This window comes from Corylus avellana, chromosome 8 (genome assembly GCF_965113065.1).
Source record: "Corylus avellana chromosome 8, dhCorAvel1.hap1.2, whole genome shotgun sequence".
Classification (NCBI taxonomy): Eukaryota; Viridiplantae; Streptophyta; class Magnoliopsida; order Fagales; family Betulaceae; genus Corylus; species Corylus avellana.
The window spans coordinates 17,862,382-17,881,723 of NC_142497.1; the positions used below are offsets into that span (position 1 = coordinate 17,862,382).

At 37.0% G+C, this 19,342-nt stretch overlaps 3 protein-coding genes across 5 annotated transcripts; all 3 read left to right on the plus strand.

Moving 5' to 3' along the window:
• The first annotated feature begins 1,166 nt into the window (after positions 1-1,166).
• Positions 1,167-4,383, plus strand: LOC132163472 (Transducin/WD40 repeat-like superfamily protein). Of its 3 annotated transcripts, none has more exons than XM_059573771.2 (6): positions 1,167-1,452; positions 2,063-2,314; positions 2,735-2,878; positions 2,972-3,661; positions 3,751-4,017; positions 4,178-4,383. In XM_059573771.2, the coding sequence occupies exons 1-5, from the start codon at positions 1,345-1,347 to the stop codon at positions 3,997-3,999; spliced, it is 1,443 nt and encodes a 480-aa protein (XP_059429754.2). In that variant the 5' UTR covers positions 1,167-1,344; the 3' UTR covers positions 4,000-4,017; positions 4,178-4,383. The 3 variants fall into 3 exon arrangements, with proteins under 3 accessions (XP_059429754.2, XP_059429756.2, XP_059429755.2); XM_059573773.2 differs by having other exon boundaries at positions 3,751-4,001; positions 4,114-4,383; XM_059573772.2 differs by having other exon boundaries at positions 3,751-4,001.
• A 1,602-nt stretch (positions 4,384-5,985) lies between these two features.
• Positions 5,986-13,595, plus strand: LOC132163471 (uncharacterized). Its single transcript, XM_059573770.2, has 11 exons — positions 5,986-6,296; positions 6,853-7,059; positions 7,174-7,442; positions 7,607-7,692; positions 7,798-7,961; positions 8,134-8,315; positions 8,478-8,747; positions 8,850-12,013; positions 12,129-12,237; positions 12,870-12,950; positions 13,302-13,595. The coding sequence occupies exons 1-11, from the start codon at positions 6,095-6,097 to the stop codon at positions 13,380-13,382; spliced, it is 4,815 nt and encodes a 1,604-aa protein (XP_059429753.2). The 5' UTR covers positions 5,986-6,094; the 3' UTR covers positions 13,383-13,595.
• Positions 13,596-13,655: 60 nt separating this feature from the next.
• Positions 13,656-18,401, plus strand: LOC148584219 (uncharacterized). The gene is made up of 4 exons (XM_088518803.1): positions 13,656-13,724; positions 13,807-14,180; positions 17,764-18,060; positions 18,155-18,401. The coding sequence occupies exons 2-4, from the start codon at positions 13,810-13,812 to the stop codon at positions 18,399-18,401; spliced, it is 915 nt and encodes a 304-aa protein (XP_088374929.1). The 5' UTR covers positions 13,656-13,724; positions 13,807-13,809.
• The last annotated feature ends 941 nt before the right edge of the window (positions 18,402-19,342 follow it).

The following is a 19,342-nucleotide window of genomic DNA, read 5'->3' on the forward strand; positions in this document are numbered from 1 at the left end:
AAACTAACGGTGGAGTTAACTATAATTTGTGGAAATTAGGGTATTAAAAAAAACATGTGAGAAGTACATGTTTGAGGACACATGTCAATTTTAGAGACTAGGTTGGAGGAATTTCCTCCAACCTAGTTTGGAGGAAAACTTTGTCCTAAATATTACATGCTTTAAGGAAAAATATTAATTTAATACATGGAATTTTAGATTTTTTAAATCCTTTCTGCTCACGCCGAGGCAATAGGAAAAAAATTCACCCATTATCCTTATTGGTTGGCAAAATTGAGAAGGATTTGCTCACCCCTTTTGGGAGGGTATATAAGTTATATAACTATATAAGTGTAGGGTGACTCAATATTCACTAAAGGTTGTCCAAGAAAAAAGTCACATATGTATAATTAAAAGATGTTAGACCTATAACTTTTTTATCTGTTTACATGTGTAATCATGTGATTGGAGGTATTATTATTATTATTATTATTATTATTATTATTTGTGATTGAAGTGACACAAATAAGCCGGTTGTAAAAGAGTTAGGGTCCATTTGGGTTCTAAATTTTGAAACATGCTATTAAAAAAAAACGATTTTAAAACATATTATTTGAAAACATGATTTAAAAAAAGTAATTAAATATTTGTTAAAATTGCAGTTTAACCTTTAAAATTATGTTTTTTTTTTTTAAATGTACCATTATAAAACCTTTTCAAATCACAATTTTTTAAAAACGAAGAGCATTTCCAATGGAGAAGCCAAATTGTACTTTTATTTAAAGTAGCTAATTAGATTTGTAAAAAACCGCCCAAATTGGATTAGCCAAAAATAATGCAAAATAGATATTTTATTAGATTAGCCAAAAAAAATGTTACATGTAGCGGCACTTTTCTCAGGAACTATTTTTTTTTTTTTTTTTATTTCTCACCTGTCTTCTCTTTTTCTAAAATTTTCTCCTGGTATTTTACTTCTACATCTCTCTTTTTCCAATTTTTTTTTTATTATTTCTCTCTTCACATTTCTTTTTTCTCTGAAAAATAGGGTATTTAGAAAAATATAATCCTTATAAAAAATAAAAAAATAACATTTAAATAATATAAATAAAAATATAGCTAATCGTTGGAAGCATTTAAAGAAACAATACATTTTTTGGATTTCATTTAAAATCCGACCTATTGTTTTACTCTCAAGTATTTTTTGGGAATTGCAGAAGACATAAAATTAATTGGATTCCATTGACGTTCCAAAATGGCAAATACAACAACAATCTCATTCCTCGACCTTGAATTTATCAGTCACTAGAGATCCTCCGCCAAAAGTTTTGAAGCTCTGAATGCATAGCGTGACAATTCTGCCAAAAAATGGAGAATCGGAATAAGCTGATCCAGGATGGGTTTGCAGAGATTTGCAGGAGAGAGATGGGTTTCACTCGACCCAGATGCTTCGCTCGCCGACTCTCTGCTTCTGAGGTTTTCAATTCTTGGTCCTCTTCTTCTTTATTTCCCCCATATATAGTAATCGATTGACAACGGTGCTACTGTTGATGCTTCTTTCTATGCTTTAATTCTACTGTTATTAGGTTATGTGAAGAGCACCGCAACTGTAGCTGGATAAAACCAATCGGTGTACAGATTAAGACTTAGTAAATTTAGTATCTTTTTAAGAAACCATGGAAGAGTTACATTTTCAAAGGAGAAATGTTAAGCCATATTTCTTGATTCAAAGGGTGTGATAATATGAGAAGACTTACTTAACATATCTTTTATAATTATATTAATTATTGAGGGACGTGAGGAATACAATATTTTAAAATCATAAGTAATTTGTTTTGAAGTTTATGTTGTTAAAATCTGGAATTTTGTTTCCATATTTCCTTATTATTTTATTTTTTTTGAATTTTGTTCCGTGGGGAATATTGTATACTAATCTTATTTTTTCTGTTAACATCTGATTTTTGAGTCAATTGAGAGGTAATCATCTTCATCCATCCTTCATGTCATAGTCTTCTATGTAGAAAGACTGGTATGCAACCATTATGATGGTTGATTTGCCTTTACATGAGTTTGCTTATCAGTGCAGGTCCTTGTAAAGCAATTAAATCTTTATGGGAAGTTAAATGGTCATAGAGGTTGTGTAAACGACCTAGAATTCAACTCCACTGGTGACCTCCTTGTATCGGGTTCTGATGACAAAGAAGTTATATTTTGGAATTGGGCAACTAAAACTAAGCGGTTCTCATATGCTTCTGGCCACTTGGAGAACATATTCCAGACCAGAATTATGCCATTCACTGATGATAGGAGAATAGTGACTTCTTCCCGTGATGGCAAGGTGAAATTGTAAATAAATTGTTCGATCTCCTCCATTTTGTTATACATTTTGCATGAATTGCTTCTCCCATTTATGTCTTTTTAGCTGCAATGCTTCTGCCAGTCAATTGAGGTCTCTTTATCAATTTGCTTTTTAGTTGGAAAAAAAAAATGCTCCAAGCTCTTTGTCTAAATGCACGTCCAATGTGATAGGCTGTTGTTTGGAAAATAGTTTAAAGAAACTAAGCCTTAAAATGTGAAAGTTGTTTGCCTGCAGAAGTTTTTTCTGATTGTGATTGTTCTTAATCATTTTGTCTGCTATTTTCTGGCGCCGAAGTAAATGAATTTTAGAAGTTTTCCATCTTATCAGTTTGGATTTCAGATATCCTGTCTCTATTTGGCTTATTTTCCAACCATTCTGAACTGTTTTTCCCTTTTGCAGGTAAGGCTTGGGCAGGTCTGGGAGGATGGCCGAGTTGATACAACAAGGTTGGGGAGGCACCAAGGCCCTGTACACAAGCTTGCTGTGGAGCCAGGAAGTCCACACATACTATATAGCTGTGGTGAAGATGGTTTTGTTCAACATGTGGGTTAAATTTATAATATGCTCCTTGTTGGTGCTCTCTTTTCTCCCTTCTATTTTGTGAGCTATTTTTTGTTTTTGTTTTTGTTTTTTCAGTTTGATTTGCGAAGTAGTTCTGCTAGAAAACTTTTCTGTTGCTCCTCATTGACAGAAAATAGTAAGCAGCCTTTGAAGAGCATAATGTTGAATACCATCGTAATTGACCCAAGAAATCCAAATTACATTGCTGTTGGAGGATCTGACGAATATGCACGTGTTTACGACTTGAGAAAATGCCAATTTGAAGCATCAAGTAATCTAGATAGACATGTTAACACATTTTGTCCCCATCACCTGATCAGGGCCAACAATGTTCACATCACGGGATTGGCTTACTCTAACACAAGTGAATTGCTTGTCTCTTACAGCGACGAACTCATTTATCTGTTTCAGAAGAACATGGGGTTGGGTCCCTTACCATCATCTGCTCCACCTGAGGAATTATTGAAAGTTGAAGAGCCACAGGTTTTCATGGGCCATAGAAATTCGCAGACAGTTAAAGGAGTGAGTTTCTTTGGCCCCAGTGATGAATATATCATGAGCGGGTCTGATTGCGGCCATATATTTATTTGGAAGAAGAAGACAGCTAAATTAGTGCGTTTAATGGAAGGCGATCGCCATATTGTAAATCATCTTGAGCCACATCCACATATACCTATTCTTGCTACTTGTGGGATTGAAACAAATATAAAGGTCTGGTCTCCTATGGCGACTGATGCTCCTCCACTGCCTGACAATGTAGAAAAGGTACAATCTTTAACGTCTACCAACGTCGTCTTCCGTTTCCTTATGTTGTTGTTACTCATAAATTGTCTGATACTTGTGGCTGTGAATAGATTATGGAGTCTAATAGACAAGGCAGAGAAGATCATAGACGGGTAACTCTTAGCCCTGATGTTATCATGCATGTCTTGCGCCTGCAGAGGCGACAAACATTGGCCTATGTTGAAAGGAGATACAGCAGAGCTGATATTGAGAGCGATGAAGAAGATGGAGAGTCTTATTATGCCTCGATATTCTCAGACGGTAACACATCTTCCGGCGAGGGTTCTACAGCAAATTCCACGGACTGCAACATAAGCTAGAGGTCTGTAACTTACTAAGTAAGCAAACTTACCATATTCATCAAGCAATCTGTCATGGTGAGGTTTTAGCAAGGATTTGGGCAATGAAGATGATACATTGCCCAAAAAAAGTAGGAATTTTGGCTATGTATCATCTTCTTTGAGGTTAATGGTAAGACCTTTTCATTATATGTGACAGGAAATCTAGCGATCTCGGAAGTACCATGAAGTCAAGAAGCTGACTTTTGCTGTGATGGATGAGGTTAAAGGGGTGTACATATTTGTTTTCTACTTTCTGAATGCCCAATTTATGGGGCAAGAGCTGGTGTAACACAATTTTCGGTCCAAATGTCCTGAATATGTACACCAACTGCATTCTATATATGGCGATGATATTTCACTCTTTGTACAATGTAGTGCAAGTTTCACTCGTTTTTTTTTTTTTTGGGGGGGGGGGGGGGGGGGGGGGGTGGTGTGGGGGAGAAAGCAAAACTAGTCCCTATAGTTTATCAAATTTGCAATTAGCTTCATGTGGTATCAAAATAAACTCATAGGTTCCCGAGATATGCTAAAAAAATTATTTAATCTTTACAAGCAATTTATGTCAACTGGCTTAATAGATTCTAATAACACAAAATGTTAGAACTAATAAAATTATGACACACGTCCGATTTAAGTAAGTGTCATACTAATAGAATATGTTAAATTAGTGAATGAAATTTGATTGTAGAGAGTAAATTTTTTTTTGGCATACATAAGGGATTTTTGAGTTCATTTTGATAGTACAATGAGCTAATTGTAAATAAGCTAAACTAATTGTTTTGCAATTTTACCCTTTTATTTTTTATTTTTTATTTTTTATTTTTTTTGTAAGAATGATTACTAAAGCAAGTAGCACTAATTTCCTCGAAATGGGTTTGCATGGTTATTTCTAAAGCTACTTTATGCAAAGAGAAATGATTCAAGCTAGTATTTTTTTTATCTTTTCTCCATCTCATCTTATAAATTTAATATATAAACTATTAAATTTGTGGATTCATGTGAATCCTATACAAATTTAATAGTGGGTTTATTCATTTATTATAAAGATAGTTAAAAATAGAATGAATTTTATCATATCTCTTAAGCGATACCACAGCAATTTCGGATCCAATGGTTGAGATTCGATTGGCTCCATTAATTAAATGTTGACAAGCACCAAGAGAGGCACTCGTTGAATTAAGGCCATTGTCAAGCCCGTCCAACCTCATTGGGGGTGGCCGGACCACCTCCAAGGGTCAAATCTAAAAAAAAAATAAAAAATTTGTTTGGCCCTTGGGGATGGCTAGACCACCCCCAAGGGCCAGATCTAAAAAAAAAAAAAAAAAAAAAAAAATGTTTGGCCCTCCATACCACCCCCAAGGGCCAAACGATTTTTTATTTTTTTATTTATTTATTTATTTTATTTTAGGGGGTGGCTGAACGACCTCCAAGGGCCATGGGGTGGCCCAGCCACCCCTGACCAGCCATTAGGGTGGCTCTCAAGCCGCCCCCATCTAAAATCTAAAATGGGGTGGTCCGGCCACCTCCTATGGCCAAAATGGGGTGACCAGCCACCCCTTATTTTTCTATTAATTAATTAATTTTTTTATTTTTTAATCTGAAATATTGTTTTTTTATTATATTTTTGTAGTGAGACGTGTCTTATTTGTGACTATAGGATTTCTAAGAAAAAATCTTAGCCATGACTGGACTGGAGAAGATCCAATTCCTTGAATTAAGGCCATTGTCAAGCCCGTCCAACCTCCTGAACTGTCTGGGCCAGGCCCGTAGTATTGTATGTCGGCGGCCATGGCTACTATTGTAAATATGTAACTATCACATGGATACTATTGTAATTACACTTTCGCGGCCCAAATCCGATCACGTGGTCATTGTCTTCATCCACCAACACTTCCCGCTTGCCAATCTTTTCAAATATTTACACGCACAAACACACAAACACAATGCACAAAAGCAAAAGCGAAAATCAAAACGAGGTCCAAAGCAACCGTTTAAACTTCCTCATTTTCTACTGGAACCCCACCATTGGATTCTTCTAGAAAAAAACTTTTGAGAGAGAGAGAGAGTTTCAGAGATGGATCCGGATCTCTCGCTCCTGGAGATCTCGGACGAAGACGATTCTCTGCTGCTACAGATTCCAAACGACGACGCTTCGATGCTTAGCACCAACAACAACAACAACAAAGGCAATAACAACAACTATTTCTTGTGCTCGCCTCTCCAAATCCACGGATCCAAGCGTTCCGTTCATCCTCCTCCTCTTGGCCCTCCACTTGGTTTGGCTTTTCACTCTTTCTTCAAGTTTGATTCAAACGATTGATTTTTCTTTTTTCTCTAAATTTTCTTTTTCATAGCATTTTTTCTCTCTAGGCTATAATTTCGCCCAGGTTTATATAGCTTTGCTATCTGCATTTGGTTGTTAACCATTTAGAGCTTTGTTTTCTTCTTATTCATAAAGATTTAGAAGATTCGAGCAATTTTACTCAGAATGCGGGTTTCTCAATTTTTTTTTTTTACTTCCAATTGTGCTCCGTAATTATTGGTTGATTTTTATATGGTTCCGTTGTTGTGGCTTTGGCATTTACTCCTTTCGTATGAGCAAGTTTGTTTAAATTTGTGGGCTTAAAATCTGTTCGAATAATTTGGACTTCTTCATATTTGAGAAAATCTAGTCAAATATAACCGAATTTTGCTCTTAAATTTTTAGTTTCTAATCTATAATTGAAGAAACTTTTTTGGTTAATACTACTCGAGAAGGAAATTATTTTGTTGTAACACAGTGATTAAGATTCTACTGACCCTTGTGATAATTAGTAGTGGCTTGTTTTACAGTGGAGAGTAAGGTAGGCGGTGAGAATGCTGAAAAACCCTGCTCTTCATTGCTAACAGATGGTATTAACAAAGAGAACATTAACGCAAACAAATCAGAAGCTCCAAAACTCAGTATGGAGCCGCAGCAAATGAAGAGGAGGAAAAAGGGTGGAGGATACAATTTGCGGAAAAGTTTAGCATGGGACCGAGCCTTTTTTACTGAAAAAGGTGTTTCTAATTTCTCTGACTAGATGTGTTGATATTTTTTTATTTTTTATTTTTACTTGGAAAAGTTGGTGCTCGGATACTTGTAGATGAACGTATTCATTGCTTTATGTCCAGGTGTTTTGGATCCCGTAGAGCTATCTATGATTAGTGGAGGTTTTAGCAAGGTTGGTGAGGAAATGTTGCCTTGTATCCCTGAAGAAGGGAGAGAATCGTTGTCTGGTATATTGGATTGTACACATGATTCCGCAGATCTGCAAGCACTTGAAGAAAACTTGTTCAAGGAATTGTCGTCAAGTTCTATGAAAAAAGATAGAAAGAGAGGTGGTTGCTTGTTGCCGAAGCATGGTTCAAGTGCTAGAGATAATGTGTCCCCAGCAGCTGAAGTTAGTTTTTCTCGAGTTTGAACATTAGTATTCTTTTCATCTTTTTATGGGCATGTTGATTAATAGCTTAAGCTGTTGGATGTTTGCTGTTTTGACATATTCTTACTGGATGAAACCTAGGGGGAAGTTAATTATTGCAGTTGTGTTGACTATGTGATCTCCAGGCCAAGGCAAAGGTGCTTTCAGCCCATGAGATTAATAGAAGTGGGTCTAAACGCAGTGGATGCCCGCGACCGGTGGTTTCCTCTTCATATCCTTGCTAATAGAAATTCGATTGTTTTCAGTGTTTTAGTTGAGTAAATATGTCCTTTACCTATTTTAGTTTGTAGTAGAGTTGGCCTTAACTTCTTTGAACTCTGAAAAGGCCTGCTAATCTGAGCACAACTAAAGCAGCAACTAAAGCATCTAAGGTTTCTAAAATACCTGTTCCAAAGCCAGATTCCTCTGTGCTTTCTAGGACTACAAAGGGTACTTCACTAAATGCAAGCGGCTCAAAGCGTAATCAGATTGCTCAACCAGGTAGTTTTGGACTCTTTTTTTCTTCTGATGGAGTTTGGACATGTGTGATGTGTGTTTATAGAATAATTGTACAATTAAATTTCTCACCCTCTTCAGATAAATTTGTTGTGTTCGAAGCATTTATATAAATTTTCTAATTTTCACTCGCTGTATCTTGTTTTTTCCTTCTCAGGTGCAGCAGTTAATGTTCAGAGGAAGATTGAATTCTCAGGTGCAGCAGTTAGTGTTCAGAGGAAGATTGAATCAAAGGCTTCTTCGGGCAATACCAGAAGTGCTCAAAAGAATTCAAAAGCTCGCCCTGCTAACACGTCTTCAACTGTTGGAACTTCGATTAGACAACCTAGGAGAAATGTGGTGAGAACCTGAAGTTCTTAGAAGTAGTGGCATTTATTATTCAACATAGTACCAATCTATGGCATAGTAGAAACTTGTGGGACTAGGCTAATAATCTCTTATACTCCATCATCATTTTCTTATTAACTATGTTCCCTCTTTTCTTTATTAAAACAAGAACAGGTCAGTTCAGCATCGGAAAGACATCCATCAACTAATTTACAATGTCCTTCGGTTACTGCAGTAACTAAAGGTTTAGAGGTCATTCGAGATCCATTAGGTCCTTCCACTAGTCATAAGCCAAACAGTCATGATAGTGGAGGCAATAAAACTGCAGTTTCTCTCCCTCAAAATGCTTGCTATTCTGGTGGAAACATGCATCACCCACAACTGCAGACAGCAAAACCCTCAGGTTTACGTATGCCATCACCATCACTGGGTTTTTTTGGCCAGGTATGTCACTAGGATTACTGTAATTGGTAAATTGGATGCAAGGCAAGTGGTTTTGAAGTGTTCCATTGAAGTTATCTTGTTGATTATTCTTTATGTTTGCAGTCAAAAGCTTCTTCTTTGCGTAGCCCATTACAGAGAAGTTCTCAACCACACAAGTCTGAGTCTAATATTCCTAATTTCAGAAAACCTGATGCCATAAACCACATTCATGATCTGAGGCCCCCAACTCACCCAGGGAAAATTCCCAATGTGATCAACAATGTGAGAACAATCGGAGGAAATATGGAGGAGGTCTTATGCTCAAGTTTGGAATGCTCGGATCCATCTACTGTTAACCCTGCTTCACATAATAGGCAAGATGAAAAGATGAAATCTGTCTTGAAAATGAATAATAGGCAGAAGGTGGAAGTGAAGGTGCCATGTCAAGCATTAAAATATCAGCAACAGCTTCATAGCATTATTGATGATGTTGAGCAGCAAGTTCTGGAACGTGCAGAACCATATAAAACTGAAATGATTTCTCATACTATGGATATGGAATTGCAGAAAATTGATGACAAATTTCCCTTACAGGAGGGAGCACCCTGTGGACAGTTGGGCAAATCTGATGACAGCAAGGTCTCTGATGTTTGCCTGAGGAATAGAGATTTAAGTGAGACAGAATTGGAAAATCACCCTTCAATTTCTTGTCTTAGTCCTGCAGTACAAGATAAAGGTATTTCTGGGACAAATGACTTGATCGACCACCAAACTTTAGAACACCAACCATATAATTTGGAAATTAAGAACGGTGGTGACCTTTCAGGGTCAAACTCTGGAGCTGCCTGTTACAATACATGGAGTACTTCAGAAGAAAAGGTCCCATGTCAAGCAGTAAAAAATCAGCAACAGCTTCATAACATTATTGATAATGTTGATCAGCCAGTTCTGGAATGCGCAGAACCATATAAAACTGAAATGATTTCTCATGGTGAGGATATAGAATTACAGAAAATTGATGACAAATTTCCCTTACAGGGAGCAACCTGTGGACAGTTGGACAAATCTGATGACAACAAGAAGGTCGCTGATGTTTTCCTGAGAAATAGAGATTCAAGTGGGACGGAATTGGCAAATCACCCTTCAATTTCTTGTCTTAGTCCCGCAGTACAAGATATAGGTGTTTCTGGGACAAATGGCTTGATTGATCACCAAGCTGTAGAAGACCAACCATATAATTTGGCAATTACGAACGGTGGTGCCTTTTCAGGGTCAAACTCTGGAGCTGCCAGTTACAATACATGGAGTACTTTAAAAGCAAATGATGATTGGTCAAGCGGTTCCCATAAGGTCAAGGAACAATCTGGGGAACAAGCTGAGCTGAAGAAGCCTTTCACCTGTAAAGATGACAAAATGTCTAGTGAGACTCAGAGGTTTTGGGCAAATGATGCTAGTCTCCTGGAGGATAGTGGAGCTCCCGAAGAGTCCCAGAAATTCAGTTGTATGGCAGATGTCAGCCCAAAAGTCCAAGATTGTATTGAAACTGAAGTGGAAAGATCTCATGGTCAGTCTCTCTATATGCATATGGAGCAGGCAAAAGATGATGGTAGTAAAGATGATAAAACCAGCAGGAAATCACCTGTGGGAGATGTGCATGCAGAGTCTTTAGATGGTGATATGTCAGATGCTATCAGCAGAAGTCGCCTGAGCACTTCAACAGGGGATAATCAGGTAATAGTGGTTGTTGATGAAGCAAATAAAAGATTTGGAGAGGAACTGGAGCTCCACCAGAGTATTGAGTCTGTTAAACTGGAGGCAAGTGGTGCTTGTGAAAGTAATTCAAAAAGTTCAGGTGGTCTTTGTCTGATACCAGCTGCAATGCAAACTTGTGGTCATGACATGGCTAAGACAGTGGAGTGCCAATATGCGGACGATGCTCCATCAATTTCTGTGGACTGCGAGCCAGTGGTTGAAAATTATAATTCTTCTATTGATACACAGTTTAGACATGACATGGAGCTCCACGGTCAAGTTTGCTCAATGGAATTGGATATGACGGTTGAAAATCATATGCCTGGTAATGATTGTCCAAAAAGTGGAGATTATAGCGCCAGTGAAGTGGAAAATCCTCAAACGAGCCCTGCATTGCACATTGAGAGTGGTTCTGGGATAGATGATGTAATTCAGCGAGAAGATATGGAAGAGAAAAAATGCACTTTGTCAACTAAAAATCCCCATTCCATCTCTGAGTTTCAGACTGGAGATGACAGTGGTAGCAGTTATCTTGACACTTCAATTATGCACATTGATCTGTTGAGTAGCAAGCACAGCACCAACGAAGACTCTGTGGAACGAGCAAAAGTGATTTTGCCTTGCCCTTGTGAAGCTGATACAATGTCTTATGAGGAGAATACGAGTCCGGAGACATATCATAGCCTTTTGTTTGCGAAGAGCCAGTCTTTTGGAGGGTCCATGAAACTCAATAGCAGGACTATGGCAGATAATTCAAAAGTCAATGGTTCTGGTGGAAGTGGATTGAAAAGTCCTCATGGTCTATCTCAACATAAACACGTGGATCAAGCAACTAAAGAAGTGGAATCACATGTAGTGCAGTCCCCAGATGGCAGTATATTAGTCGATTCTTGCAACAGTGGTGCAAGTATTTTAGAAGTAAATAGTCAGAGTCAAATGGTGGTTGATGATGTCAATGACCAATCTGGACATCCTGAGCTTCCAAATTCTATCCTTGTAGCAGAGCGAGTTTTCCAGCAGGATGCCTTGTTGCTTGCAAACACCACTTCCGGGGAACTCAACAAGGAAAATGATTTTGGTGTCTCAGAACAATCTGATGTTTATGGAAGTGAATCAAAAAGTGTCAAGCTTTTTTCTCATGTGACTCCTGCTTTGCAAGACAATGGTCTGGATGCAGATCAGGAGGCTGAGTGCTTACACATGGACGATGCAGTGACAGGTTCTGTTAACCTTGAGCCATTAGTTGAGAATCCTGAACATTATAGTGATGAAAAGTTCTGGCATGACAATGGCCTCAGCGGTCAAGCATCTTCTTTGGAAGCTGCAAGATTGAGTAAAGATCAAATTTCAGGGGCATTGGCCACTTGCAACTCTAAGCCCTTTTGTTCTTTGAATGAAGAATCAGGTTTATCTGTCATAAGTGTTCATGCATCAGAAAGGGAAGCTGAAACTAGTATCTCCCAGAGCTGTGAGATGCAGCAAGACTTGGACCAGGCCACATACGCCACAGAAGATAAGGATGCAACAGTACAGCTGTAAGTCTCGTATGGTTGAATTAATTTTTATCTGTTTTCTCTGTTTTCTTATTTTCTTTAATACCTTCATTCAAAACCCAGCAAGAAGATTTAATGTGACGGGTTTTAATGGCAGGAGGAAACCTGAGGATTATGAGAAGGAAGAAGCTCTTGTGGTAAAACCTCCGCCTCATGCTGTTCCGTTCTCTGATGAATGGTTGGCTGCATTCGAAGCTGCCGGAGAGGTATACTAGTTCTCTTCCATGCACACGCACAGATAAACTGACTACATTTATTTATGATTCTTTTATTTCGATTACCTTGTTTTCAGTTGTTTTGTATCTTAAAACTGATGAATAGCACTCAACTGAAATTAAATGTACATGGGCTTATTAGTTCCACTATTATCGTGTTGCTTTGAAAAATTGGATCCAAAAAGTGCAAAGTTTGCCTAATTAAATTAGGCCATTATTATTTTCTTATTGTTGTTTGATACTTGACTTTTATATAATAATCTCATCATGTGTTCAATTTTCTTTTAGTGTAAATTTGTTGAAATGAGAAGTGATCAAAGTCAAAGCATTCTATCACCAAGAATGCTTGATCATTTTATTACCAGGTTGTGAAGGACCATAAAATTGAAGTTGGTTGTTTCCCTGACATGAAATTTTAAAGTTATTTATTGCTCTTTACCAGCTGGTGTGCCAAATTAAGAGTAGTCTCAGATAATAGTTTCTGTCTTTGAATAGTATTAGTGACGCTAACTTGTCTAAAGAGCGATGCATGCAGTTGAAGAATTTCCATTGTCTGAAAATTCATATTATTCATTGCTTGTGATCTTATTCATAATGGTCGTCTCATACAGAGTTCTCTGCAGGAAATTCTAACAATGAAAAGTGGTGCTGTACAAAATTCACCCCCTGACAAGTGTCCACATGAACCTGGCCCTTGGTCCCCGGTATGGTCCAACTTACTTGATACCAGTTGTTTTTGTGTCACATACATGGATTTGTTACAATATATTTCCCATATAATCAAATCACAAGGATTTGTTTACAATCATAATTACATTGTTTTAGATGAAAAAAATTAAAGAAATATTTTTGATAACAGATCGAGATTAATTATCTTCAAAGATCACACACCAAGGAAAACTTAATTTAGAATATAATTTGAGTTTGAAATATGTTAAGCTCAAGCAAGCATATTCTACTTTGCATTTTCCTATTAATTTACAATGAGGAGGAAACTTATTTGATATATGGAATTAATTTCACTTACATATATCACTCTTATTGGTGTTTTGCAGGTGAAAAAGAAAAATAACCAGGGGATCGGACCATTTGATTGTACTAAACACACCAATATCCCATCTTCTAGCTCCCAATAATTCAAGGGGTACGATGCATGGTTCACTAACACCACTTGACTGATTTAGAATCTCACAATATTAATTTTGGGCAAAAATAATTGCCTTGAAAAAATGCGTCAAAGAAATTCCTTTTGTACAACGTCTAATTGAATGTAAATTCAGCACAATTGATCTGTAGTTCATTGTTTGATGATTCATCTACAGAATTTTACATATTAACATTCAATAAATGGCTGGCAATTAGATTAATATATATATATATATATTTTTTTTTTTTGTGTACGTGTCAGCATTTCAGTTATCGTATCTGTTCTGTGGCGGGCTTTGCTGCGGAACAACTGGCCGGTATAAAAAGCGGAGGTAAAGGCAGCTTCCATTATTTCCAAATTATATTTTCAAGCTTAATTTGCCTTTCCCGATATTTATCAAAGAACTTTTACAGAACATGCAAAAACCTTCCAACCTGCATGCAATGGAGTCCGGGCTTACGCTTCAAGAGCTTCAAGCCTTTCACACAATCGATCGCACAATATACGCTCGGTTGGTCATCAACATGGGGTTTGACCATTCTCGATCCAAGCAAGTCATAGCCTTTTGGATTTGGCTTGAAAGAGATGGCTTCAGCCATTTTGTCTATAATTTGCTTGCTCTTCCAGATTCATCGCTCCATTTATTAGCCATAGAGGCAATGGGGTGCTTATTTTTGTTGCAAGAAGGACTTGGACCGCCATTAATTACTACTGATGACAAATATATCCCATTAATGCGTCAGCTTTTAAGCAAAGATTTTTCTTTTACTTCTCTTTATGAGAAACGGCAAAGCGCGATAAGCAGCATCGAAGGAATCATACAGAATGTGTGCGAAATAGCGTTCTGCGATATAGTTGAACCAAATTTGACCGATATTACAAGGCAATATTGTTTTCAGCCCCAAGAATCCGCATTTTGTCCCCAATATTCCTCACATTATATACTTACTGTTCTTCCTAGAGACAGAGCTTTCTTGCTTTCCGCCAATATGGACCAAGAAGAACTTGAAGATCTCATTGCAAGGTACGTAGTTGATCTCATGCATGCATGCATGCATGCATGCAGCCATTTTAATTACTTTTGTTGGTTGATCTTTGTGTTTTCTTGAATGTTAGGGAATTTGGGAATTGTGTAGAGGCAGTTTATATGGAATATCAGCCGCCACTGGCGCACCCTCTGTCTGCAAGTGTTGTCTTTCGCTATACTTCATATGTTGACGAGATTTTTGGAGGCAAGAAATTACTAGTTAAATTCTCAGCTAATGGAAAATTTTATTGGGTGAGACGCCTTGATTCATCACAGCCGTTTGATCCCTGCCAGCAGCTGCGGCAGCAGATAAGCAAGTCTCTTCATCGAAAAATTTTCAATTATAGAGACCAAAATTCTACATGACAAGATACTTTTAGTTTCTTTCTTAGTTTTTATTTTTATTTTTATTTTTTTTTGTTTCTTGAACAGAATCTAAATTCTTCTAGCTGTATTGATGAAATAAAGGATAATAAGCGACCATTTTCCAGGATAGGGTTTGTTTGGGTTGTACTACACATTCCCACAACCCAAACAAACCCTATCCACTGTCAAACTACCCTGAGGCATGGCTTCGGCCCAAGATAACACTTAGTATTTTCTTATATAAAATTGCAATTGCACTCTTTTAGAGAAACAAAATCATAAAATATCAAATCTGAATTGAACATCTTCACAATTTTACTTTCAATATAAACAACTAAATTATTTGTAAGAAATTCATTCTTTATTTGGTTTCAAAATTTTTAATTTACAGCCCCTTCAGGTCCTCAAGTAGATCGATCCGCCACTGGGTTTGAGCCATGCCGAGCCAGAGTCTGAGCCACCTAAAATTTATGGGAGCTGCCACAACCATGCCCCGGTGGCTAGTGCATTGTACCCGTGGCCGAGTTATAGCCTCCAAGGTTTTGCAATGGAGCTGTCTGAGTTGGTGTCTCCTTGAGTTTTTAGTGCTGCGTGGTTCAGGAACCTTAGTTGATCAGTTGAGAGATCTCGTCAAGCTCATTAGGTATATACGTAGGATTAATCATAGGAGCAACTCTCTCTTTATAGAATTAGATGCTTGTATATATAAGAAAAGAAAATACAACCTTGTGCCACTAATTTAATTATTTGACAACCTACTAATTTAATTATTTGACAACCTTTTCATTTATTTTCAAGTGACAATTGTGGAGAATTTGAAGTGAGAATGATGAAATTCAATGGTATTGATTCCTTTTTTTTTAGATAATATTGTCTGTGAATGGTGTGTGGTTAATGGGCGCCACTAAAAATTTCAGTTTTTCTTTAGAGAAAATATATTTTAATCACCTTTTCATTTGCACCTTTAAACTTTTAAAAGTTACATTGAGCCCCCTATACTATCACCACCTATAAGCTATATGCTTTTACATTCTTTTTCCCAAATTACCCTGAAGAAAAAATAATTTTAAAAAATTAAACAAAAAGAAAGAGAAACTGAAAAATATCAAAAAAATTAAAGAAATATTTTGATAACACAGATTATCTTCAAAGGTCATACACCAAGGAAAACTTAATTTAGAATATAAATTGAGTTTGAATTTTGCAATAAGTAGGTTTAAATACAACATAAATTACAACCACATGCAATTCTCGCAAGCTAAATCACCAAGGGTGAAAAGATGGGTGGTTAATCGCCAAAACCACTAATTACACTAACTTCTAACTGCTTTTAAAAGTGGTTAGTGGTGTTTTCAAAACCGTAACCACTTTATATATATATATTACTTATTAAGTAACATTAGTGAATATGCATTAATTGTTTGTATGTTATATAATATAATATTAAGTTTTTAAAAAGATGAGTTGGGCATGAAGCTAAGAACACGGACGCATGGGGAGTGAAGTTTTTAATTTGCCTCTTGGCCTTGTCTCAGACTCCCACACGGACAACTACAAGTCTACAAGTGTTTTCAATTGCCTCTTGTTTGTCCCACATAAAAAAAAAAAACCCACCACTTCCACCTTCACTCATCTATATAGCACATGTCCTTCCCTAATCCTCTAAATATTGTCTTAGTCAAGCACTTGAGCTGGGTGAGCCAAGAGCTAAGCTTCGAGTATTCGGTTTGCCTGGCAAGCGAGCTCGGCTAGCCATGGAGAATGGCAAGCCGAGTCAAGCACAAATTTTTTAATTTTTAATTTTTTCTTTAAAACCGCTAACCGCCGGTTACGATTAACGGTTTTAGCCAATAACCACTAACTGTAACCTCATTTTCACTCGTATAAATCACCGTATATATTATGTTGCATGGAGTCCAAACTTGTGAGCTCCACATTAGTCATGTTTGTGAGGCAAACAGTGATTAGAGAAGCCATGCATTACATTCAACAATCACATGAAAATATTTCATATTACTGTTATATGGAATAGTGTCGGTCTATTGATGACGTGGACAGCTCTTAGAAAATGCTATGTGGAGTGCGATTTCGAATGCCATAGAAAAAGCTTTTGCTTCCCTCACTAGACATCAGTTGGATTTCAGATGAGATAATTAAAAGCCCGATCCAACAAATAACATCGAAGTCAGGGTCATGGGCTCGAGTCGGGGAAGCAACTCTTAGAACATGCCTTACATGGTACGATTTCAAATGTCATAAAATGTTCTGGCTCTCTAAACACCAATTAATTTTCAAATAAAATGGTTAATTAAACACTTAATCCGACTTTAATCCAGTGATTAGAGCTACAACTATATGCTTGGAGTTGTGACTATTCATAATACTGTTTTTCATAATACTCTTTCTTAATTACTCTGAGCATTAATTTTCCATTCATTTTTGTATCGTATAATTACTATGAATATGTAACACGTCGATTGATTTATATATATATATTGATGATTAATGTGCACGTACGTGTCAGCATTTCAGTTAATATTGTTGAGCGGTATAAAAAGCGGAGGTAAAGGCAGTTGTAGTTTAAAGATTGGGTTTCTCATCTTCTCCTTGGGCTCTTTCCCGCTCCAAAAACTCAGCAACTCCAATTAAGCACATTAATGGCTTCCATGTTTAGCGCTCAAACACTCTTAGCCTCTAACACAATATACGGTCGGTTAGTGACGGACCTGAGAATTCACCCTACTCAATCCTATGATGCCATCTCCTTTTGGAATTGGCTTGAACTTCGGCCCGGAAACCACCATTTTCTCTTTAGGATCATATCCTGGCCAGATGCCAATCTCAAATTGGTATGCAAAGAGGCAGTTACGTGCTTATTTAACTTGCGTAAAGAAGGATCCTCACCACCACCTTTTGATCAGATTGATCGATGTATCCCATTAACGCTTGCTGTTTTTAGAGGAACTTTGTCTTTTAGGAACCTTTATGAGGAGCGAAAGAGCGGCCAATCCAAGATGACAGCATTCAACAAGTACTATGTGTGCGAAACACTCTTCACCAGTACCACCGATCATCATATGCTTCCGCCAAATTCGAGCAATCCAAGGCAATTTATTCAGGCCCCCGATCTTGTTCCAAAAGCTCCCGGGGCCGGCCGTTTCTCTCCGGCGAAGCCTAGTGGCTGTGGGGGTCTCCCTAGAGACACTACTTTCTTGCTTACCGGCTCTCCGGACAATCCTCTTTCACCATCAGAAGTTCAAGAGTTCATTGCAAGGTACGTACGTACGGTACAATTATCTCTCACTCTGTCAAAACAGATCAACGGTTTTCAGTTTATTTATTTATGCTTAATTTCTTGAATATTGTAGGTATAAGAATTGTTTAGAGACAACGTATATGGATGAGCCGCCGAAGATGCTCCACGTGTATGCATGTCTCGTGGTTCGCTCCCCTTCAGACGTTGAACGAATTCTTGGAGGAAACAAAAGTAGTGCTGCTAAATTCTCAGTTAATGGAAAAGATGTTTGGATGAAACTCCTTTCCGGCTTGACTCATTCTTCTCATCCGGTTCATCGCTCTACCAACAACGGCGGCAGCGGCAGCAGCAGCAGATAGGTTTTATTTTCTTTTTCTTCAACAGAATAGTCCAAATTCTTCTTTACCTGTATTGATGAAATAAAGGATAATAATCGACTATTTTTCCACGTTCTGGATAACTAGTGATTTTCCCGGGAATATGTATTAATTGTCGTTCCAAACTGATTGCAATCTTACAATTTAGATAGAAACTTTCCCCGTTCTTAGTATTCTTAGTATTAGATAGTTAAGTTTGACTTGTTTCTAAATTTTTATACATTTGTATATATATTTAAATACAAAAACGACACCGTTTCATACATATATATATATATATATATATATATGGGCAGTTAACGATTAGCGGTTTTTTCAAAACTTAAAACTACTAACTGTAACCGCCTTTAAAAACGGTTAGTACAGTTATATATTAGTGCCACTTTTCGAGTGACTTTTAATAACTGTAAAAGTATTTTGGAAAAAACAAAATGCAAATGTCTAATATGATAGTGATGACGGTCCAAATGTCAATTTTTAAAGCTTGAAAGCCAGCGTAAATGAAAATGGAATAATAGTTCAAAGGGTTAAAGTATATATAATATTTTCCGCTTTTTCTTTTGTTTCTTTTCTCTTATAATATAAGTTTTTACGCAAGTCACCAAAATTTATACCTGAAACTTGTAGTAGGCATCTCCACTTTGTCATTATGTATGTACGCAGGATTAATCATATGAGCAACTCTCTCTTTATAGAATTAGATGCTTGAATATATAAGAAAAGAAAATACAACCTTGTGCCACTAATTATTATTTGACAACCTTTTCATTTATTTTGAAGTGACAATTGTGGAGAATTTGAAGGGAGAATGATGAAATTCAATGGCATTGATTCCTTTGTCTGCTTTTTTTTTTAAGATAATATTGTTTGTGTATGGTGTGTGGTTAATGGACGCGACACTAAAAATTTCAGTTTTTCTTTAG